Genomic DNA, 24,955 nt, shown 5'->3' on the forward strand with positions numbered 1-24,955 from the left:
TTCCTAAAGTGTGTTTCCAGATTGGTAAAACAGCTAAGCTCTGTAAACTCAAGAACCCAAATTAAACTTTGGGTAAATGCAAACCCCTCTTCATTTTGGCTCAGGACAAAGAAAAAATTTGTATTTGTTGGTGAAATAGCCCATACCTTTATTGTTAAAATTCTTCCCCTTTAACTGGCACTTTAAAAACTACGGTAGTGCATGGTGGAGAAGTGTTGTGCCCTTTCCCATGACTCAGAGCCCTGTGCAAAGGTGACAGGGCAAAGGAGACCTGGGAGTCCCTCATGCTTTTCTTTCTACAAGGGCACTCCTCGTACTCTGAGAACTCAGGACTCTCTCAAATTTTTCCTGGCAGGGTACAAGGTTTTCAAAAGTTGACATAACTTAGAGGAAGGCCCTGGATCCTATTTCTGCTTGCTTTTCACAACGGAAGTATAAGCCAATGCATCAAACTAAATTTGGCTCGAGGAAGATTTATACCTTAAAAATCTGTCCATATTTTCCAGAGAAGTGGGCTTATGGATTTCTTCAGACATCCTTTGCTTAGACAAGATAAGAGGGGAGGAATATCAGCTAGAATTTAGTAGTATCAAATGCTGTTTATGACACAGCATAATGAGACACCATGATTTCTTTGTGTCTGAGTTGTTATGAGTTATTTGGTGGTGTCCCTTTCAGGTGGGAAGTAATGTTGTGCAGCTCTAGAAACAAGAAACCAGGCAGAGAGTTGTGATTTTGTACAGGGGAAGAGCCCAGTTTTTCTCTTCCAGTGGCTTGTTTTGCCTTACTTAGATACATCTGGTACTTGTTTATGTAGCGAGTAATTAATCTATGAAATGCATTGTTGGAAGTTATCCTTGGGCCAGAAGATTAGTAGGATTCATATATAATCTGGAGCCATAGTTACCTCATGGGGCAAAAAAAAAAAAAAAGAAGGGATATAAACTTTCACTCTTAAGGGCTTTAATCAACCACTAATGACACAACTTCTGGAGAAAAACCTTTCCCTGTGGCATTCTTTTTCCATAATTATTATTTATGGGAATTTTTACACCTTCCTCTGACACCTCTTGGAGTGGCCAGAGTATGAGATGTAATAGTGGAGGAGATGAACTGGAACTTGCCGTGTTCCAGGTGGAGATTTACGGTGGGGAAGGGGTGGCTGGGCAGCCTGGCAGTGGCAGGAAGCTGCTGGCTGGGGAGGTGTGAGCTGCAGTGTCTGGGCAGCACAGGACAGCCAGGCTGAGCACTTTCTCTGTCTAGGTCAGAACTCTGTTCTTGCCCACATTGCTGTTCTGATCTGGACTGGAAAATTATTTCAGTGGTCGTATCCAGGTCTTTGTTACCAGGTCTGTTCATAACCTATAAAAAGCAGTCTTTTGTCTGCACTTCCCTTCCCTTCCCTTCCCTTCCCTTCCCTTCCCTTCCCTTCCCTTCCCTTCCCTTCCCTTCCCTTCCCTTCCCTTCCCTTCCCTTCCCTTCCCTTCCCTTCCCTTCCCTTCCCTTCCCTTCCCTTCCCTTCCCTTCCTTCCCTTCCCTTCCCTTCCCTTCCCTTCCCTTCCCTTCCCTTCCCTTCCCTTCCCTTCCCTTCCCTTCCCTTCCCTTCCCTTCCCTTCCCTTCCCTTCCCTTCCCTTCCCTTCCCTTCCCTTCCCTTCCCTTCCCTTCCCTTCCCTTCCCTTCCCTCTGAAGATTTTCAATCCCTAGGCAGTGCAGTCAGCGATTTTCTGGGGTATTATAACTCCAGTATAATGCTCTTAGAAGTTAGTGTGGCTTCTACTCTTTTCCCATAACTAAATAAGAAGAAATATATGAAGGTGAGAAGGGCTTAGCTGGAAAATGCTGAAACACCAGCCCTACAGTGTGCTTTGGTAGGTAGAAAAATTACCAGGATGGATGCAAGGCCATCAGAATGAAGAGAAGCACAGGGAATAAAGATTCTGGGCCTCTTTACCTTAATTGCAAGTTAGATGAAGTTGCAGCAAGGGGCAGATTAAGTGTCAGCAGAGTATTTGTTCCATCACAAATAGCAGCAGGGGGTGCAGATTCAATTTTCAATCATTTCCTGACTAATGTCAACCACCTGTTACACATGCTGAGCATCCATAGATAGAATGTATCTCCAGTAGGAGTAAATTAATGAACTCACTGTGCCATTATTGCAAATAGAAAAAACTATTGCTTGACATCAAGCTAAGAGAAATGAAAGAAATAAAAGTGGTGAGAAAAAACACATGCAAAAATAACTACAGGTGTACACTGTGTTTCATCTTGACATTTTAGATGCTTTTTGTTCTGTCTTAAACATATTAAAACTGAGATCTCTTGCTATTTTTCTTGATAACTTATTCTTCATCAAAGTTTTTCTAAGCTTTTACGTAGTGATTTTGTTTCCTGTTTGTATTTAATGAGAATTTCTATTCATGGTCACAGCTCACCCTGGACTCAGACTTAAGACCAGGATATAAATCTCCTGTGCATTCTGAGTGGTTGATTTACTAGGGCAGCTCTTGTAAGAATTGGAAGTATTTTTTTGAACAACATCTGTGAAAGGGTTTTGAAATGTTGACAGTGTATGAGGAAATATTTTAAAGTGCAGTAAAAGTTTCTTATACTGCTGCTCACCAATTGTGCTACAAAGTAGAACTCATACTTCATTGATTCCTTTTGTGATTTTAAGGCAAATTGTAGTAATTCAGTAAGAGTCACTGGTAAATGTTGGGAACTCCTGTGTTTATGGGCTCAAAAGGACTCTTTCTCTTTGCCCTGGTAGTCACTTGAACACAGAAACTTGCAGAAGCGGGGATGACATTTCCTGCAGTGAAAAGTTAAACCTCTGTAATCCTTGCAACACTTTGGTAATATCCACAGGAGGCTTTTTTGGCTTTTTTTTTTTTCATTAATTTTTCAAGGTACTAAATAACCTTACTTTAAAATTATGCATCTGATAAATGCTAAATACATAATTTTGGTGGATTTACTCATCAGTAGAATGTAATTTCATTGGTTCAGGACTGCCATGCTCAGTAGCTTTGGATTGAAGCTGGGATGGAACACTTCCATTAGATGATGTGTTGCTACAAGGGAAAAGGTAACTCCTGACAGGATCTCAATTGTCCTGCAGCAGGTGAAGTGTGAAGGACCAGCTCCTTTAAAATGTCCATGTAGGCAGCAGGGCTCTGGGCAGGAGCGATGGGCAGCACCCACAATGTCCCTGCTTGTTGCTCACGGGAACACCTCGTGAACAGAATACGGATGTTGTAAAATTCCCCCTGTGGCTCCAGTGAACAAGAATGAGCCAGAAACCATTACCTGTTGCCACTGTTCTTCATTTCAATAGCAGATAAGTTTTACAAGGCAGTTCAGAGTTAGCTGCTTTTCCAGTTTCCTTGTTCTCTCTGGATTTCTGTCATCCCTACTGCTTGAGCTGCTGCAGCTGCAGGCACCAACAGTCCTCTGACAACATCACAGAGATCCCCTAGCACGCTCCTATCCTTTTCTCACCCTCTACATTTTAATCTGTCAGCAGGTTTTAAACACCAAGCATGTTTTTAAAATACCTTTTTTTCTCCATAGAATGTTTTAAATGAAGTAACAGGGCAAGTCAGGTATATGGATAGACATCTCATCCCTCAAGTTTAGTTAGTTCTGCTGTTTTCAGACAGGATAAATCCCTGGGAAACTTAGCTAGTATACAGGATAATAATGCTTCTGTTTAGAATTTGCAAAATAGGCCACTGAGAAGACTTTTGTTTAAAAAATAGAAAGAAAATACTCTTTCACAGGGCATTTTATTAATGAGAATTACAATACTGGAAAATCTGTTATGGATTAGTGAAAAACAGTAACAGTGTATCCAAATGGAACTGGTTGGATAATTAAATTCGTTTAATAGGTACTGAAATTTAAACCTCTTGATCCCTCTGACGTAAACATAACTCTTAAAAGCCGTGGAACTTGATTCTAAAAGTGTAATGTGGGAGAGAAACACTGGGACGATGATTACAGATTTCAGATACCCTGGGAGGAAATGTATTCAGGAGTTAAAGAACAGGCATTCAAATTAAAAGAAAAAAAAAAAAAAAGAAAGTAAAGAGGAAAACCCCCAGAAGTGTAGCTATGAAATATAAAAAGAAGCTTTAATAAAACCCTGTTTATGTAGGTGTGCAACTTACATGAGCAGTATCGAAGCAACATGACTGGGAAAACCAAGTGACAAAAAAGGGGATACTATAGATTGAAATAATGAAGGAACATCGTGTTTTCACTATTCTTACACTCTTTTTACCTGTCCTGTATTATCATGTCTTTTTGGCTATATGTCCTTCTGTATGTCTGTTTTGGTTTCCTGTTTTCATGCTGAGAATTCCCAAAGATCTTCAATCTATGGTTTCTCCTCTCAATAGATTTTTTTTTCCAATATTGATTACAATTTATAAAGTATGTCTAATGTATAATTGTCTTTTCTTGATTTGGTGAAAAGGAAAATTATTTACTGAGTTTTAACACATCTTTTAGGAGGATCATCCCAAATGGCTGACAGGCTGTCTGCTAAGTAGGCAGGAAAATACTTTAGGATTTGTATAAATTATGAAGTCCTGACAGTCGTAACACTGAGCTATGCCTTGTTTTTGTTTGTACTACCTGAAGTTATTGTTAGGCTGTTTCCCTGTCCCCTAAGGTGCTCAAGGATGAACTTTCTCTCAAGCTGAGAGGATAACAAATTTAAGACAACAGCTGGAATGCCTGTGAGAAAATAAATTTTTAAAAAGTACAGCATAAAAGTAGATTATTAGCCCTGAAGTTCAGACAACATTTAAATGTTGATCTCATCTTTTTGTCTTCCATGTTATATCTGACTTCTGTATCAACACTGGGTGATGCTGAAGTATAGAGGTAATATATATTATCATTTAATACAATGACTTTTAATCTAAAAGCCCTTCTATTTGACTATTCTTTAATTTATGGTAGGATCTCAAAGGTACCCAGCCTAGCTGAGCTTTCTCTATCCATAAAGCTATAGCTGTCTTAAGCAAAAAGGGTATGTTTTCATCTTTATTTGCTTTTATTTCCTTCAGTGGTCTGTTATTTTGGAATATAATGGCAGGGCTGAGCTTGGTTACTCATATTTTGGCTGAAACTTTTTATCCTTTTCCCTTTTCAAAATGACAGTGTCTATTTCCTCTCCATCTCTGTGTTTCAGCAGAGTTAGAATAGATGTGTTCAAAGAACAGCACTGCTGACTTCTCCCTTCTCAAAGTGCTCTGTGGGAGAAGTGGGCTGACTGCTTCTAGAGGGTGAAGTTTATGCATCATGTGCCTACTTTAGTGAAATAATAATTTCCATACCTCGAGTTTTTCTGGGGTCATTAGGACCTTAAATGGTTTTCTTTAGTTACTGCTACAAGCATCTTTTCTATAAACTTGTTAGAAAGAAGAAAGAGCAGAGAACTCTGTAATTTGTAGTTTGTGGTGATTTGGAGATGTGTTCAAACATAGGCACTAAAGTGAACATTTGGATTTCCAGCAGTTGTAGTACAGGCTTTCTTTGGAAATTAAACGCTCTCTATTTTTCTATATGCCATCAGCTGGTCATACTTTTACATATTGCTCTCTTAGCTTTGGAGTAAAGAAATGTTTTAGAACTTCTGCAGACTTTCTTACATTGAAAACATGAAAAAATTTTGAGAAAGAAATGGGAGTTACCTAATGCTTGATTTTCTGTAATAATTTGTCTAAATGGAACTTGGGTGAAATTATTCATGTAGAACAACATTTCACTTGCATCATAGTGCAGATTTAAACATAAAAAGTAAAAAGCCTTGTTTATTACAGTCCTCTTCATTGTACTGTCACAGCACTCTTGCTATGGCATCTCTAAACATTCCTAATTAGGACTTTGAAGCTGGTTCTTCTCCTAAAATCTTAGGGAAATGTATCACCCTTCCATCAACACAGGATGTAAACTGCAAGTGTGAATACAGCACATCCTTTCTGGTGTTCTATATAAGAATATTATGAAATGGTGAACAAAGTACACCACTCAAAGCTCCAAAATGTTTTACACCTTTTTGGAGAGATTGATGGCACCTGTCAGATTTGGGTTTCTAGAGTTCTTGTTAGGCTAAACTTATGGGGAAAAAATCTCTCTGAAGAAGAGAATCTGGTTGATTTTAATTCCTATTTATAGGGTATGTTTAGACCAGGAACAGCCCTAAGCCTTTGGTGCTTCAGATCCTGGGCCTACCTTGTCTTCATGGACAGATGCTCTCTGATGGAAGTGTCACAGAAGTCCAGATTCCATGCCATACTTTCCTTGTATGTGAATATTATAAAATATGAGAAATACTGTAATTTTATGAAAGAGATTATTTTATACATGAAAGACCACTTAACACATTTTAAGCAATGGCCATGCTGATATTTGCTGTTTTTCAGAGATGGGCTGAACAATGGAAGGTTTCCCATGGCAGAAGCTTTGCTGTAAATGTTTCTTCTGGTAATGTAATTAGGAAGTATTGGCTCCAGTTAATGTCACTTAAACAAAACATGTTGTCCTCAGCAAACTTGTTAAACAGGCATAGCCTTGTCTAAAAGGAAAACAGGGACATATAGTGTTTCCATGGAAACTCAGTTAAAATTCTGATTTGTGGATATGGGCATAATCAGCAGTAATCTGAACTCAATTAATTAAATGAGTCTTAGTTGTGAAGTCAACACAGTATAAAAGTATCTGTACACATGCAGGAGTCAGAGCCTTTCATCCCCATAGATGCTTTCTACCTGCACTTTAGAACAGAATAAAGCAGGGAAACTTGTGTGAGACCCTTCTTTTTTTGCCTTCTGAGGCCATTTGTGCCATTTTAGTACAAAAATTTATATAGGAATATAAACTAAATCTGTTTAAATCCACTTTATGGGAGTTTGTTATAATTTACTGAATCTCTAATGTGTGGTTTTGATTTCCTTTTATTTCAAGTAAAAGTAAGTAAGGCTTTTCCAGTAGTGTAGGGCATATCAGCCAGTGAGAGAATGGAGAAGATAGTATTTGCTTCCATTTTAGATGTGCTGAGATTTGTTAATTCTGGAAATTATGCTCAAGCATTCTTTTTGTAAAACAGCAGAAAAAGAAAGAATTGATTGAATTTGCATTAATTAGAAAATTAAATATGTTTTATAGATGTATTTTAGCAGAACTTTTAGGAGAACCTCTGTCACTTATAAATGTCTACATTTTGGAAAGTGGCATTTCAAAGTTATTTCAATGCCTAGAAATATGATAGAGACTTCAGAATTACAGCCCAACCTTTACTGATTGCAGTGTGAAGTGTGTGCTCCTGGAAAGCCCATCAGGATCAGCCTGCCTTTGGTATGTGCCACAACAGCTGTAAAAACCTGGCCTTTGCAAGGTTCACTTTCCCTGTACATCAAGAATAGGTTTGCCTCTATACAGCAGCACAATCTCTGGGTAGTCCTGCCAAGAGTCCTTTCTTTGTGCAGAGTTTTGAGGGGTTTTGTGTTCTCCAGAGCTCCATTCTGGAAGTGGCTTTGTGTTCTCATCCTGTGCTGGGCATCCCTTAACGCTCCCAGACTCCAGTGGGCATTAGCAGCGCTCAACACCTTCCAGGCAAAAGCCTCAGCTGAGTTTGCACATATCAGGCAACTAATTAGGATGAGTAGCTATTTTGTATGATAAATCCTTAGTTTAATGTATAATCAGACAGCTCCCTTTCAGAAACCTTCCTGATTTATTTCAAAGCTATTACATTAAAGAGGATTACATTTGGTGCCCATTATATTGATTTCCCTCAAAACGTACCAATTTATACTTCTAAAATATGCCTTAAGACTGCATTGACAGCTAAATCCTGCTAATCATTAGTATATAAATTATAATAGACTACTTGTTGAAGCATCTGGATAGCAGTTTATGTGAAGTAAGTATGGTCCATTTGTACTTTTATTGTGAAAGTCATGTCAGCACTTACACTATTTCCAGAAGTTAATAACTCACCCAGAGGAGTTCACTTATGGCCATAACTTGGCACACAGATCTCGGACAATGTTGACATTTTATTAAAAACTTTAAAAGTGTGTCAGTGCCTTTTAATTTTATCAGTCTCAACGTTTTTTACAAGCCTTATTTCTTTGGGTTTTTTTTCTTGAAGTATCAATTAAAAACATTTATTAATTTTGTATTTGGTCATAAGTTGGTCAATATATTGTTCTTTGTATTTTTTGGCTTTAAAGAGGTGATTTCAACTCTTTCTAATGAAGAAAAGAAGCTGTTGGCTAATTTTCAGCAATATGAAAACACTTCTTAATACACGAATAATCACCAGATCAGCCACAAGCAACCATTTTTGCTGGCACCTATGCAGGCTTATGTAGAAATTCTGAAAATGTTGAGTTCTTATTTTTCCTGAAATCTGGTAAGGCAAGTAAATAGAACACTGTCATTCCACCCCTGATTGCTTGGCCTCTTGGATGGCATTAGCCGCTTTCCAGTTCATGGGCGTGAACTTCTACACATTAAATAAAGCAAAAGATAAATTGTTTTCCCCAATACAGAGGGAAATTTATTTCCCCAGTACAAGTCATTGCTGAGAGGTCTAGTTAATATTTCTTGGCCGTGTTTCAAAATTGTGACAATAAAATTTTCTTATGAAAGAAATTTAATTAAATATGAAAATGTTCCAATTACAGCCAGTGTTAATCCTTAATTTTAGAAATTGACATTCAAAAGGTGTCTGTTATATACTGAACACATCTTGAAAGATGGCATTTCTTTTTATTTAAAAAGTAGGAGAATATGAAAGAGAAAAAAAAGTTGTATTTCAGTATACTGGAAAATCTCAGTGTTATTAGTCTAAGATTGCTTTCCGTTCCTGACATGGTTTAAACCTCCAGTTCAGGAGTTTTCAAGAATGCCAGCTTACAGCTCAAATGCTAACTCCTATTTTGCTGAATCCACATGCAACTGTGTTCTTTTCTACACAGATATTTAATAAAAATACAATTTTGATCCCAAAATGAAAAAAGCAGGCAAACAAATCTGTTTTTGCTGGTAATACCATTCATGGAAAAGTTTAACATCTGTATCTTTTTGCTGTTACTGCTTTTTAAAAATTGTTCAGTAAAAGACACGAACGGAAATGAGTTTGCAAATCCACCAGTGTTATTTTCTTTGTACTTGCAACTGCAGAATACCATGGTATTACCCAATTTCAAACACATAAAAATATGTGCACTGAATCTTTGGGACATGTAATTTTTTTATCCTTTTCTAAAGCTGTAGATTATCACCACGTGGTTGAACAACAAAAGCATGATTAAAGTAGTGATCTTAGAAAAATAAAAACATGAGAACTATTCTGGAGCATTACAGTAAACATTTGACTTATGAATCATCCAGTAGATATGGTGTTGAAAGGCTGGAGAGTTTTATTCATTATGAGGTCCTTCTGATGTATTATTTGACTTCAAGTAACATGACTCATATTTTCAGTAATTCAAAGTAATTTGCCAATCACAGTATAGCACAAACAGTTTGTAGGGATTATCACCATTATTGTTATTATAGCTCAGTAAATGAGAGATCCAAGACTTATTTCCAAATGATGTGGTTTCATAAAATGTCAGTGTTTGCTCATTCAGTGTCCCAGGCCTGCTTTGACTAATGAGACTTCATATATTCATAGACCTTGTATGGACACAAATCCCCCTGTGACAGCAGCAGAGAGGGAGTGGTTGGTGCTCTGTGTGTTCTGTAGGTAGGAAATATCGGATTTGGTCATATCCCTCCCCTGCAAGGATTGGTACCAGGAGAATCTGGGGCCAAAATCTGTCTGGGGCCCAGGTCTGTGGAGGGGGCATTGAACCGTCAGGAGACAAACAGGACAGAGAACTCGTGAGTTCACTTTGCAGTGGATGCCATAATATTTATCTTTAATGTCTCATCTAAAGTATTCTGTGTCTGGCAATAGAACAACTTGTACTCTTTCTGCTATGACAGGATTTCAGTTTGGGAGGGGTAAACCACTTTGGAAATTACAATAGAAGCTTTGCCCATGTCTGACATCAGACTCCTCACAATGCTGAGAAATGTAGAAACATATTTTTTTTGTTAACCTGCTCAGGTAGTAGCCAGAATCAAGTCTGCAAATAAAATATGATTAAGGCTTGAATGTGTTGTGTTTTAGTCACAAGTGGAAGCAGAAAGTCTTATATATCCTAAGAGAATCCGGTCACAGGATATTCAGATAAACATCCTAATTTCTGGCTGTTAGTCTGGACTTTGAACCTCTTAGGGTTCCTTAATTGCCAGCTTGAAACCACAGCCCTTTGGCTGAGGTGGAAAGGTAGTCTGGCTATGCTCCTCTAGACTAGGACGTCAGCTGTGAGAAGTAAAGCTTTTTCTGAGACCTTGACAAGTCCTGGATCTTCCCTTAAGATTTATAAAAGTGCTTACGAATACATACTGTTCCTATTTTTCGTTTCAGTCATGGGTTGTACTCAAATAGCAAGGAAACCCTATAAAACTAAAAAATGGTTAGGGAGTTATAAAAATACCCTGACTGCTTCATTATTTTATCATTACTATGGTCAGATTTCAATCTTCACATGCTTCCTATAGCGTTGGAATTCAGAATTATTTGTCAGAGCAGTGGCTGTGCTAGGAGATACTGGAAGAAAGTTGAAGGCTCATAGGAATTCATAAAAGCTCTGCCACCAGCACAGTTTTCTCTGTGATGATTCTTGCCTTGTTTCTGCAGGCTGCTGAAACTTCATGAGGCTAAAAGTAGTACTGCTCAGCTTTTTTTTTTTTATTTTTTTTACTTCCTTTCTATTTTTTTTTTAGAAAAGCTTCTTTTCTATTTTTCTTTTGATAATGGAATGAGCCAGGTGTCAGTAGGTGTCAGGCATTTTCTAAAAGTCATAGGAAGGATCCTCCAGACACCAGGTAGGGCTCAGCTGTGCCCTGCCTCTCCCTTTTCAAATTGGGCCACCTCAGTCACTCCCTTTTGCTGTCACTGTGCTCCTTGTACTCCTCAGGACCAAGGCACCTGCCTTTCCAGCAAAGTGTAAATTCATACTTAGTGTAAATTTGCATGCCCAGGGGTTACCTTCCTCCAGGCTTATGGAAGGTTTGTTTTAGGGTTTTGGGTTTTTTTTATTAGTTACAGATGGAAGTAAAGTCCCTCCCTTGAGCTTTGCTCCTGAACACAGAGTTTTTCATGGGGTAAGTGAGCAGATTGCTGTGGGAGCCTTTGTCACAATGTTGGCATTACATTGGCTGCTGTCCTGTAAAGTTTGATTGTCTCAATGATGATTTACAGATAACCTATTTCCCTCCAAGATCCCCTCTGAAGATTCCTGCAAAGGAAATGTACTTCCTGTCACCAGTGTCTATAGTTTTTTCTGTTTACACTCAATTTATATCCTTTTTGTGTTTCCTCCTGCTCCTGCTGCTGCTTCATTAGTCCTCCAGAAGGAAGATGTGTGTCAGGGAGTCAGAGGGAGTCTGGTTTATGATGATGTTCACAGACTGCCCTCCACAGTTGGGTTTGTCAGGGCTTGGCTGCAAACCAAGCCCTTCAGCTTTCCCTGGTGGTTTGAGTTTGGATGAACTTGGGCCTCCCAGCAATCATCATCCTGCTCCCCTTTCAGCCTGGCCTCACATCAATTTCCCAGCATCTCCTCCCGTTCTGCCTGAGCTTGGCCTCCAGGAAACACCACTTGCTGCTGCTTCCCTCTGTCTTGGTAGTCTCCATGTGCCCAATCATCTCCATCACTAATTCTAAAAGTCTTCTGGAAGAAAGTAGCAGACTTGAGGTTTGTGAGTATAGAGACAGAGCTTCAGCTTTCCACTGCCCACTTAAAGACAATTCACTCATTTACATTCTGCATCACAATAGCTCTGACGAGGGAAGCAGTCTTTGTGTTGTGTGTTCAAACTGTCTCACATAAAAAAACAGTAATTAAATAGGACTTGAAAATGTTTCTGTATGTGCAGTCATTCCACTCACTTGATGACAAAAAGGTAAAGGGTAAGATACCATAAATAATACAAGATTTTTTTCCAGCTTATTGTTTAGAATCCAAAACTAGGTGACAGTTTGCACTTTGAGATATTTTGTATTTGACACTATACCAGGCTCTGTAGCTCAAACTGAGATGGAAAAGGTAGGTGCACATTTATATGGATTTCAAAGGGTTTAATAATGAAATATTTGTAAAGTGCTTTTTACAGTATTTTAAAATTATTCTAAAAGTAATTTTAAAGTATTTAAATATGCAATACACATATAGTAGAGAAAACAAGAAGGTTCCATGTCAAGAAACAACAAAGAAAGTTGTGAAATCATTATAAATTGTCCCTGAGTTAAATAATAAACTATGAGTTAAATAATAAACTATAAGAAAAGCACAACACAACAAACCAGCACATTGCAAAGGACAGTTTCTGAAAAATAATAACATCTTATCCAAATGAATAACAGACACTTGAGTTTTGCTGAGGTAGGAACCATACTTTGTCATAAGAAAAACAGAAGAAAGTGTAGAATTTCTCAATAGTTTGGCCCATTTTTTGTCAGCTTTGCCCTTTTATCACAGACTACTCATAACAGTTCACTATGAGGATGGCTGGTGTCACTACCCAGGACTGAGACTGCCCAATGTTTTCAGGCATAAGTTTGTGTTTTCAGTGCATTAAAAAATATCCAGACTTAAACTGACAGGCTGACTTTTTATTTATTTAAATTTTTTGGGGTGTTTGCATCAGGGTCAGCCATTCCAGGTAATAAAGCTAATAAATTTTTCATGTTATAATATAATTCTGAAGATCTTCTCTTTGAAGAGAGGAACTGAAAACAATGAGCAGGGTTGAGAGGAGGAAGTTATAGATAACAGGGGTCACTGAGAAGGAAACTAAATGAAGTGTGAAGTTTGGAAAGGTGAGACTTCATTTTACTGTGCAAAAAAACTGAACCTGGGATCAGAAGCAGTCTGGGAAGTGCCCAATTCACAAGTGCTGGTTCACATTTTTATATATCCTGCATATGATTTAGGAATGACTGCCACTGAGAGTGCAGCTTTGTTGGGTGATACTGAAGCATAACTATGGTATTTATTACATAATTGTATTATTGTCTATCATAATGTCTACATAACTATATTACAGAGAGTTCCTGTTGGAATACCTCTAATTTGTTAGCTAAGACTTCCTGGAATTGAGGGGAGAAAAATATCTAGATTTTATTTATAACCATGCTACATAAAACAGCAATGTCTTACAAGGTTTTTTGCCACCTTTAGTGGTGGGCATCTTCTATTAATCTGTATTGGCTGTTCTTGACAGTTATGGTGTTTATTTTTGAGGACTGTGCATTGGGGTGTAGACTCAGTGTCTCCTTTCCCTGAGCTAAATGCTGAAGATGGATTTTGAACTGAAACAGATTTGTAGTATAAATAGAAGTGAAAAAATAGAAGTGAAATCAACTTTTAAAAAATATTTAAATGTGTTAATGTGTTCTGGAATATTTCACATGTAGTTATTTTATATTTTAAAAGATTATAATCAGAGCTGATACTGGTAGGGAGAAAGAAGAGGATCTTAAAGAGTTTAAGCTCAATACTCAAAGGTGATACAGATTGAAAAATAATCCTGCTACAAGTCTGTGTCCGACATTTCTTATTTTGAAGCCAAGTTAAACCTCATTTAAGATAATTCCATCAGAAATAGGAGGCCAAAATGTCCTTAAGATTTTAGGCATCTTTTATGTATGAGAGAGAGTCTTAATCTCTACTGTATTCTGTGGGAAAAGGAATGGAGACCTTAAGATATTTTTGTAACCTTGCTGATCTAGTGCTTATATATAGTGTTATAGTGTATAGATATTTCAGAGAATGCAAATCCCTTTAGCTTTTGCTACTTTTTCCTATAATCATGTATTTGGAATCCATTTGTCAGGTTTGTAGGGAGACTCAGCTCCTCTCTTGCCTGAAATAAATCACTCTAATCTATTTTCCTCTCTTATTTTAAGTAGGAAATTTTTCTTTTTACTTAGAACCTAAGAAGGATTCCAATTCTTTGCACAGAAGTAATTTGTTGAGGAAGGATTTCCTTATCTTCCTGTCTGTTTGCTCAACCATGGAGACTGAAATGAACACAACCCTGATCTATTCTGAGTAGTTATTTGTTTTCCTTCATGTTTGCCTTGATACTAAGCAGCCCTGAGCCATGTACCATTTCAGCACTTCCCAGTACTTCCATCCTGAAAGCAACCCACTGAGAGAGTAAAATATTACCTTCAGCCATGGAATCAATGCACAAGGAAATTACTTATTTAACAATAATTATCACTGAGCCCAGAATTTAACTTTGTCGTTTTCAACCATCTGTTATTTCATAGGGTCTGCACTACAAAAATAGCAGCCACTTTATTAAGCAGAGAGAAGAAATCTCAGGGAGTTAATAACTGTTTTCCATAGGCAGAATTAAAGGGTTTTATTTGCATCACCTAAGTAAATTTGTTATTGTGATTAAAACAGAAAATTGGATTTGCAATATTCGTTTGAAATGATACATTTTGTGTTCCATAACACAAAATACCCCTCTATCAACTCCCATCAATCTCAGGTTCTCCTGCCTGCCCTCAGCTCCAGCCCACCCTCCTCAGTGACATTAGAGAAAAGGCAGCAGTGAACACAAAACTCATTTTTCCCTGTCTGAACAATTTTAATCCTTTGGCCATTTTGGTTGAACCAAGCCTGCAAATGTGGAAGAAAACTTTATACTTTGAAGTCTATGTTCCACACAAAGGCCAGTTAGAGTTTTTGTTATTTGTGGCAATTATCTGGATACTTTCCCAAACAATATTTAGAAAATTTTCAGTGCAATTTTAGTTTTTTAATCTAAATCTCTGTGGTAGCTGTTACACCCAGAAGGCTAAAACAGGAATTGGTGACATGGGAGATATAATTTTGAAGTTTTCCTGTTTCCTTTTCCCCCTTCATGTAGCCAGTTGGTAAAACACAGATTTAAATATTGTGTGGTTTGGAGCGCAGATATTTTATTCTGAAGTTCTCAAGTGATGAAGGATTAGGGATTGCTCAGGAGAATATATTGGCTCAAAAACCTTTTGAAGTATATTTGAATAGCTCTTATGGCATTAAATGACCAGACCAAAAAAATAAAAAGGTAATCTTCTAGTCACAAAGTCCTTGAAAAGCTCAGGAGGGAAAAACCTGCAAAAGTGCTTTAGTATCACATAAGGGGTTGAAAAGAAAATAATTTTCTTATACCTTAACACTGTTAATTCTTTCAAATCTGGAGGCATTAAAATAATTTTCAGCTGAATTTTAGGAACTGTTATTAATTTTCCTTTATTATATATTATGTAGGATATTGAATATTTAGAAGCTATTCATTCAGGGAAGGGACGTTCCTGTGTGAAATTGTGCAGGGAACAATGTGTAAATAAAACAAAACTGTGAGATTAAAATCTCATATTAATGTAGACCTCTAAAAAACCTGTCTAATGCTGCTTTCAGCGTGCCATGTTTGTGAGATGTGTTCTCTCCTCCTGCCCTGCAGGCACAGGTAGAGATCATGGAATCATTTCGATGGGAAAAGACCCTTTAGATCATCAGGCCCAACCATAAATCAAGTGCAGCCATCATGCAGTTGACATCGTGTAGTAGTTCATTATTTAATACCAAGCCAAAGGATTTCAAAACTATAATTGAAGAATTGCAACAGGAATATGTTAAAATGTTGCTGTTGTCGTGCTGTATTACCTTGACCAGAGTGGATTGTTTCTGTTTTACCATCTTTAATGGCATTGTACCTCAGAGATGAGTGATACAACTCTTTTCAAAGTTAGGTAGAAAAATAAACTGATTTCTTTTTTGAGGTCTGGCAGTAGCTAAATTAATAATGCCTGTACTTTCAGTTTCTGCACAAGTTACCCTGCTGCTGAAATTTTCAATCTGCTCAAGTGGAAGCAACCCCAATATTCCTCACTGTCTTTTATTTTCCCTCACAGTCTGTCCAAGAAAGCATCAAAATCTTAGAGCTGCTACTATGAAACCAAACCTGCAGCTGCCCATTCTCATGCTCATGGAAAGGGATGCTCTGCATTTCATAGAAATCAATCCCAGCATTTCTATGAAATGAAATTTCCATAGCATTGCTATGCTGCAACATTCCATTGTGACTCAGTGAAACATGCACACAATTTACAAATGAGTTTTGCTGTAATTAGCTTGTTCCTGTTTCAGATTCTTTTATGTAGTAGGTTTTGTACAGGACACAGAAAACTTTCTGTGCATATTGACTCTCTTTGTAAGGAAGGTTCTGAACTGTAAAGTTACCACTTATCAACAAAACATTTACACTTAAATCAGAATCATAAGATAATTTAGAGTGGGTGGGAACTCATGAGCTTACCTAGTTCAAAACCTATATATACATATAATTTCATTAGGGGAGAACAAGAGTTTTAACTCTTTAATTAATGTTTATTATGCTTTCATTAACTTTCATTAACACTTTTCAAGAACAGCAGTTTTCTGGGTGCTGATGTCTCTAACAGAGTGAACTCCAAAGGGCTGAGCTTATCAGGACCTTAAATGAGCAATATCTGAGTACAGTCCACACATCTCTGCCTGTTACAGGCACACGAGATTGACCCTTCCCATGCTGACACAGCATCCAGGAGTGATGTGATTTCCTTGTGGAAAGTTCCTGAAAGTGTGTGTGTGTGTTTTCTGCCTGCGTTTCAGAAGAAGCAGGTAGGGTGTGCTAGGAATGTGCCCAAAGGCAAGCAATAGATGAAGCAAATGTGCTGCTTGGCTGTCAGAGAGCATCTTCTCATGGACCATAACATTAATTCCTAGATAATAAAATGGAGCTGGAGAGTCTCCTCTGGTGTTTATTCAAAAGGAGAACTGGATTTTTTCTACTTACTCTCTGAAGCAAAACCATCCACGAATTACAGATATCAGAAAAATATTTATAACCTGCTCTAATATGAAAATTCCTTATGTAATTTCACATCCCATTGTATCAGTCCATTACAGATTTCATTTCACATACTTTTCCCTACCTGCTAACACAAAATCAAATAAGTGCATGACATCAGTGTGTGTGCATTTGCAAAAGCAAGTACCAATAATCTAAATGTAAATGTTTTCAAATGATTCCTGCTGTAGGCCCTAGAGGAGGAAATGAATAAATGAAATTTCATTCAGTTTTCCTAAACAACTAAAGGCTTTGTTTTTTAAAAAACCCCATGAATTTGCTAGGAGTTAGATCTTCAGACTTCTAAAGTTTTTTTTTAATTCTCTCAGCTTAGGCAGGTGAAACCAGAAGAATCAATTGCTTTTGTATCTTCTGCAAACCTCAGTGCTTTATATTGCTCTTCAGTAGAAACAACGATAGGAACATCAGACTAGGCTGGATGAAATGTTCACTGATATTTGACAAAACATAATCCCACCTGAGATAATGAGAAACATGTAATTTAAACCAGTAGTATCTTGAGTAATGATTTTTAAAAATTGCAATCCATTTATCATTAATATACTTTTTTAAAAAAAATTATAGCCAGTAATATTTGTCAGATGCTTCCTTTTAAGAGAATACACATAATACACTTAACTTTCATTTTTTCAAATATATTTTTAATGCTTCTTGTGTTCCACTGATAATTTGTGGACTAAATTACCTCAAAACAAATCATCACTTGAAGTGTTAACCAACATTTTCATGTTAGTTCAGCAAATCTTCATGAGTTTCAGTAGAAAACACATTGTGTGGGTTCCCTACAGCTTTTATATTGGTACCAGTAAAATATAAATGAGATTGGTGTGAACATAAAGAAGTTCAGCTTGTGGTTCTTTGATGTTAAGTATGGAGACATGCAATTTGAATGATTTTTTTCTTTTTTTGCCATGTGTATTCTTCACATTATACAAGCAGCATCTTTCTGTTTAAATGGTTTAAAATATGACTGTGTTGTCTCTTCTATTTAATTAGTTGTGGTTTTATATTTTAGAGCTTAACTTTCTCTTTTCATTATGGAACCTTTTCTTCCTGACTAATTTGAAAGAATCATTTTAAAGGAATTGAGCCTGCTGGGTTCATTTATTTATTTTTGTCTTTCCCAGCTGTAGGTATCCAGATGAAACTTGAATTTTTCCAGCGGAAATTTTGGACTGCAAGCAGACAGGTATATTTTAAATTGAAGTTTTCTTTGTCATTGAATTTGCAACAGGTTTTTAACTGTGGAAGTAATGATCTTGTCACAAGTAAACTATTGTAAAGAAACAATGTATTTGGAGACTTGTTCTGTTTTTACATTTGGATATAGAAGAGGAGAATTCAGAGATGGAGAGCAGTTGCTTGATTTTTGGAAGCAAGTAGGAAGTTAATTAATTTTAGGACCCAATACATAAGGAGTTACTTTGCTGGCATGTGGTTTTTCTCCCCTAGAAAAAGTGTAAGCAGTAACCAAAAGTGTGGTATTTGTTTCCAGCTATAGCAGAATCACGAGTTCTCACGTAGGTTTTCTCTCTAAGGAACTGTAGGATCACACAGATTAATTGACAAAACTACATTCTGAATGATGGTTGGTACTCATAGAGTTCAATAAGCTTCACCTAAACCATTCAGGGATAGAATTTGTACTCACTGGAGAGGATAATCAGGTACTTTCTAAAGATTAGGAGATACCATCCCTGGTTTGAGAATCGATTGGAACTGTGCTGTTGCAGAAAATAAACCCTGGCCCCACCCCTACTGGAGAATCTTCTCTCATCTATGAATGGTCTCAAAGATTTAGAGTGTGGAGGAGATTGTGGTGTTTAAAGCAGCTGAAATTACCGTGTGAATGAGCCCTTTCTCTGCAGGGAGGAATGGAACACATTTGGTGACCGATTCAGAAGTTTGCTGGTCATTTTTAGAATTAATTTAGATAAAGATGTAATCAATATCAACTCCTTTAAAATTTTGCTCATATGAATTTATATATTTTTTTTATTTTGTAGTCATCCAATAAATATTGAAAATATTTCATTGATTTTTTTTATATCATCTCTAGTGTGCATCTCTCGATGGCAGATGTGCTATAAGTTGTGATGATGAAGTAAGTATTTAACAGATTTTTTCCATGTATACCTCTACTGCAGTAGAAGATACAATTGATGAATTTAATTTGAAAATCTCATTGTACATCATGGTCTTTATCACCTTGCAAATATTTTACTGTTTAGATACTGAGACTTTTGTTATGCCTGTTACAGACACCCACTGAATTACAAGGTTGAGTCCAGTACCTCAAACACGTGTTGCAATAATTTCTGCTCTGTGAATCCAGTTTGGGAAATAATTTGAAGCACTGCTAAGGCATTTGTTTACTACTTTATTGTTGATGAAGAAAAGAAAACCACTAGCAGTTTAAAGTGTTCAGCTGGACACAGCAGGAACCATACAACCATATGTAGAAATTTAATAATAGTGTGAACATTGCTGATTTAGAGATTCCAGACTCTTCCTTAATGACAAAACACACTGTTGGTAGGACTCGAACAAAAATCACAGCTCCTCTGGTGAGTCCCTTGACTTTCACAGCTTCTCTCAATGGCAAGAAAATACCTGCTGAACATTTACAGTATAAATTAAAGCATTTAAAAGTAAACATGAAGAAATTAATGCAAATTGAGTGGCACAATAGTCAATAAATGTTAGTGATTCAGTAATAACATGTTAATTATAAGAATAATTAAAACTAAAGTGAATCAGTTGATGAGTGTGGGATACCTTTGACCCTAAAATAGAGAAAACCCATTAATTAAAAATACTTTTTTTTTTCTTGAGAGCTTTGAATTTGCTCATTTATTCTTGTTTTCCTGATGCCTCACATTTTATTTTAATGTTCTGTTTTCTTTCTTTTTTATTTCTGGTTTCTTAACCCATGTTACATTCCATTACTGTTATTGTATACTGGAGCTGTGAAAAATACATAGAGGACTTGAACTGGATCAAAGTTACTGTAGTTCAGATGTGTTCTCAGACCTCAGTTAACATTCTTGCTGTGTTTATTCTGGACTTCATGCCTACAGTTTTACAAGCTCAGGGACTCTTCACCTATGGAACGTTCCCCTTGAAATCTGAAATTCACTGAACTTGAACCTTTGGGCAAACCTGAGCCTAGTCCACTTCCAGTACCTGTGAAACATTGTGAATTAGACCTCTTTCAAACAGCTGTAGTCTATGCAAATGCTATTACCCCATGCATAAATCTCATATCAGAAATCTGTTTGAGATTTGCTAGTAATGAATAAATGCATTCTTCTGCCCTTTGTCCGTGTGAAAGTTAAATTACGAGCTGCTTCTTTAACACAGTAGTGATACTGAAAGTTGTTTATCTTGCTGGCAAGTGGTGAATGAACGGTCCTGAATGAATATTTTTTTTCCTGGTTAATATTTCTAAAATGGATTGAAATAGAAACCCTCTTATCTTCACTTTCCATAATGTACTATTTATTGTATTATGTCTGTTTCCAATAACAGTGCTAAAAAATTAGTATCTTTTAAAGTTCTGAACTGTGCTAGAGAATAACTAAATCTTAGAGATTTGAGACAGGGCCACTAATTCTTGAGTCGAGCCAGTCTTTTCCCAACAGCACATAAGCCATAAACTATGAAATTAAGCCTACACTTTTTTTTTTGTCCAGCATGACTTCTTTTATTTATTTTGTATACTATGGAGAAATATTGTTTCTAAAGCAGTATCTTTAGATTAATCTTTCATGCATGAGGACTGCAAATATGTATCCTCAAAAGATCTCTGTGTTGACTTAGCTCCTGTCCTCATCCAGTCGGTGGGAGGTTTCTGGATGACTTTGGGGAGAGCAGTGTTGTGCTGTTAGAGCCTGCTTCTGAAATTCCATCCTTCACACACCACCAAGGTTAAGGAGCTGCCTCTTCTGAGTGCGTCAGTCTGCTCAGTTCTTTGCCAGCATCATCAGCTTTTCACATTGCATTTGCCAACTTTGGGCTTTCTAGCAGATCAAAGGTTGAAATTGAGTTGTTCCAACTTCCTTTCTGACAGGTTTTCTGTCACTGGGGGTGTCTGTAGCCTGGTTTCTCCTGTTAGAATGAATATCCTGCATTTGCATTAGGGAATGATGGTCATTCTGAACTTTTGCCTGATTTCAGCTTTTGCTTTTTTTAAACACTCCAAGCTATCATTTCTGCAAATTTCTCTGCTTTGGCCCCACAGAACAGTAATAATATGTGGATGGAATGAGACTCAGGCGCATCTAAGCAACTCTGGAAGTATCAGACTGCATTTTCACATCTTGCACAGCTACTACTTCATGGGGCTGCTTTCCTCCCTAAATCAGCACGGAGACCTTGCTGGATGTGCAGTGTGCAGCAGAAAGCATATTTTGTCATATTTCTGTACAGTCCATTTGCAGCAGGAAAGGTTTTGAATTCAAAACAAAGCCAGGAGGATTCCTGTATTGAAAGCCATTCTTATTTTTTCCTTTCATGCAAATGTCATATAAAATTCAATAAGCAAGGATAAAAATGTTGTTGATTTAGACCAACAATAGAAATACAATAAAGATTTAACACTGAGATAGGTATTTGGCAATACTGAGGAGAAGCTGAGTTCTATCAAGGTTTCAGGGTTTGAGTTGAACCTTATGTTTAAACTCTGAAGTGCAGTAATTAAAACTTTGCCTGTAGCAAGTAATTCTGTGAGGTTAAAATGGTGCATGTGTGTGTGGAGGGAAGCGCTGATTTTCCTTGTTTTATATAGTTCAGATGTCTGACCTACAGAAAGCTAACAGTCCTACCTCTAAACCCAGTTCCCAATTAAAAATACAATTTGAAAAGCTTTAGGAGACCTTTGGGGCCTCTTTTACAGAAGTCTCTGGTCCCATCCCCCAATGAACAAATTAAAAAATATTACCTGGTCCCCTGTTGGTTCTGCAGGCTGACACTGTGTTTTCATTAATACATCGTTAGGGTAATGACACTGTGCTGATGTTTTTCTCCAAATACAGGAGCAGCCATCAGGAACGCTGAAGTTCTGTGCCTTTGCCAACTTTGTTACAAGGAAAACATTCAAGAATGAATTATAAAAATTTTGGGGTTTATGTTTGCTTATCATTATCTTATATCCACCCATTCTGTACACATCTTCATTTTGTTTTGCATGGAAAAGAAGCATAAAAATGAAATTGGTTAATACAACATTACCAAGACTACACTCATTTTGAATTTATGTAAAATCTTATAGCAACCTGAAAGTTTTACCCATTTACAATTGAATTAGAATTAAAGTATATAATTAACTTATTGCTGTGTCCTAAAATCAAAATTTAAAATAATATTTTGTTATTTTTCAGACAATCAACTGTTACCTAATAGATAACAATGGATTTATTTTAGTGTCTGAAGACTATCAACAGGTAAGTGGAAGATTTTTTTTTGAGTCTTCTCATGTAACATATTAATCTAAAATTACTTTTTTTAAATAGGCCACAATCTGAAAATGGTAAAGAATTAGTAACAGAAAATTAAAAAAAAAAAAAATCCTTCTACAAAGAATGTGAGTTTTTTTCTCACAGGAGCTCAGTTTCTGTCTCCCATTGGAGCAGGGTCTGTTCTTAAGCTCATAAATGTTCTCTTAAAAGACCTTTCTCTCACACTGCAGAAGTGTCTGTCTTCCGTAAGAGGCTTTTACTCCAAGAAAAAAAAAAAAATCCCTGTGCCATTTTTGTCACAAGGAAAGATTGGGAAGGCGGGGGAAGGACACAGAGCTTTTACATTCAAACTTAAGATAATGAGGTTTTACAGAGCTGTTGGCTGAGGAGTTTGTTTTCTGAAGTGGATTAAAGTCATTGAAGGATTAAGACTAAACACTCAGCATCACAATGGAGAGGACAAGAAATATGATTATCACAGAATGTTTTACTCAGTCCTTCAAACCTTGTGACCATCACCATTCTCATTAACTTTTGCCTGAAAACTGCTGGGCTGGTGCTGCAGTCACGCGAGAATTGTCTGAAGTTGAAATGTTTTTATGTGTTGGGATTGTGAATAGGAATAGCCACACTCCTATTAGCCCTCAGCTGAATTAAATTTGTTCCAATGAGCATGACCTGAGAAATACACTCATTATTGAATGATCTTCATACACCTAAAACATGTTTGTCTATTTCCCCTTTTGTTGTTACAATTTACGGGTGCACAGCTGTGACTTGTGTCAGTGATTTGTCAGCTCATAGCTGGCTATGGCCAATAATTATTAGGAAGAGATTTTTCTTTTGATAGTCACCTGATAAAAGCCATTACATATTCCTGTGAATAGTTTGGACAACTGTTGCACCAGAAATAGGCTGGAAATGGGTTCTGACCTGTTTTATTAGTTACATCAATCTAAGTCTAAGAGGGACAGCAGAGAAGTCTCTATGTTTATGTAAATTTATAATAAGATTTCATAGCGTATGCCAGTTTTATATATATAAAGTGTGTATACAGGCTATTCTGAATAGAGAAGGGGTGGAGAAGTGGGATGATGCCTTATCAATTCCTGACCTATCTGGGGTTGCTTCAGCACTGTTTTTCTATCAGCTTTCCATACATGACCTGAACTGCTCCCAGAATCAGGTTTGTGGGGTAGAATAATTCTCCTGAATTGCAACTAAATCCTGATGTATTAAAAACCAGTGATAACCTGGGTGAGGCTGCTTTTGGGGGAGAGCTGGCATTTACAAAGGGAGCTTTTGTGGAGAGAACTGTCACTGAAATGTCTTCATAAGACTGGAGCACAACTTGACAAATCAGGTTTATTACTATCTAAGGTTATATGAGGCATTTATGGTTTGGAGTTTCTTGACGTTGCCTGCCTCTCCAATCATTAGGGTAATCTTTCTTCATCAGTCAGCCAAGGCTATTGAAGCTGGTATTTTTAGTCATGTTCCTTGTGTTTCTAGGAGACTTTACATACCCATATGTTTTGGAAAATGTTCCAAGATTCCCCTGAGGAAAGAAAAAAAAAAAAAAGGCAATACTTGCCTTTTAGGTGGAGGAATGCCTTTTTATAGCCAGGGCTGTAACTTTTCTGCCTGCAAACTCCCAGGTGCATACTTGAGGTCAGCTAAGTTCCTTGTAATGGAATTGGGGTTTAGTTCGTACAAAACCTATGGAATCCCTGCAATTTGAGAGTGTAGTGCCCTTTCCCCCTCATAAATTGTGGGATTTTTTTCCCTTTAAACAATGAAGAGAAATATCCAATCCTCCTGGGAGTTGAGGCTCTAAAATAAAACAGGTCTTCCCAAGGTAGAAAAGTGCTGTACTTGCAAGATTTTCCACTGTCACATGAATGGCTGCAGATGACGGAGTCACTTCCATCCTACGGACCAAATTCATTGCAGCAATGTTTGTTTTCTCAACAGAGATTTATTTTTATTAGTCCACAAGTACTGAATAGGGACAAAATGAGTAATTCATCAAGCTGAGTGGTTTTAAGTATGAAATGACTCTGAATGGAGTTAAAATTTATAGGATTGATGAAATGTACTGTTCCAGCTCCTTAAACAGGTCATACAGGAATTATAAACAAGGTTTTTTAATGACTGTTTATGAAATCCTCTCACAACCTGTTTATATCTTTTTTGAGCAACATTTTAATCACAAGAGTTTGTGATCAGATTAGTGTGTTTTCTTTACAAGCTTTAGGTTTGGAAGGCTTTTATTTTTGATATTAGATGTTATATAATGTACCTCAATATATTGTTTAAGCTCTCACATCTGCTCAGGGGTAATAATATAATCCCAACAACTTGCCATAACTGGGAAGTCCTCTTCAGGTTTTATGTAGCAGCAGTCCTGAAAATCTGTCTATGTAACTGTCAAAGCCACTCTCAT

The 24,955-nt window shown here is 37.0% G+C and overlaps 1 protein-coding gene and 1 long non-coding RNA gene across 2 annotated transcripts in view; one reads left to right on the forward strand and one right to left on the reverse strand.

Annotated features, from left to right (window-relative positions):
* The window catches only part of CACNA2D3 (calcium voltage-gated channel auxiliary subunit alpha2delta 3), a 387,704-nt gene that overhangs the window by 328,152 nt on the left and 34,597 nt on the right, over positions 1-24,955 (forward strand). Inside the window, exons 27-29 of the mRNA XM_088061797.1 lie at positions 18,178-18,239; positions 19,110-19,154; positions 22,432-22,494. Coding sequence (XP_087917923.1) covers positions 18,178-18,239; positions 19,110-19,154; positions 22,432-22,494 — 170 coding nt within the window. The remainder of the gene's footprint in view (positions 1-18,177; positions 18,240-19,109; positions 19,155-22,431; positions 22,495-24,955) is intronic.
* On the reverse strand, positions 20,869-23,072 carry LOC148183220 (uncharacterized). The gene is made up of 3 exons (XR_015773657.1): positions 23,015-23,072; positions 21,993-22,127; positions 20,869-21,160 (listed from the first exon to the last, which is right to left on the reverse strand). It is a non-coding gene; the product is annotated as an uncharacterized LOC148183220 (long non-coding RNA).

The sequence above is a fragment of the Pseudopodoces humilis genome, chromosome 13, assembly GCF_049639895.1.
Source record: "Pseudopodoces humilis isolate 2021_Gansu_Grassland_sample_001 chromosome 13, ASM4963989v1, whole genome shotgun sequence".
NCBI lineage: Eukaryota > Metazoa > Chordata > Aves > Passeriformes > Paridae > Pseudopodoces > Pseudopodoces humilis.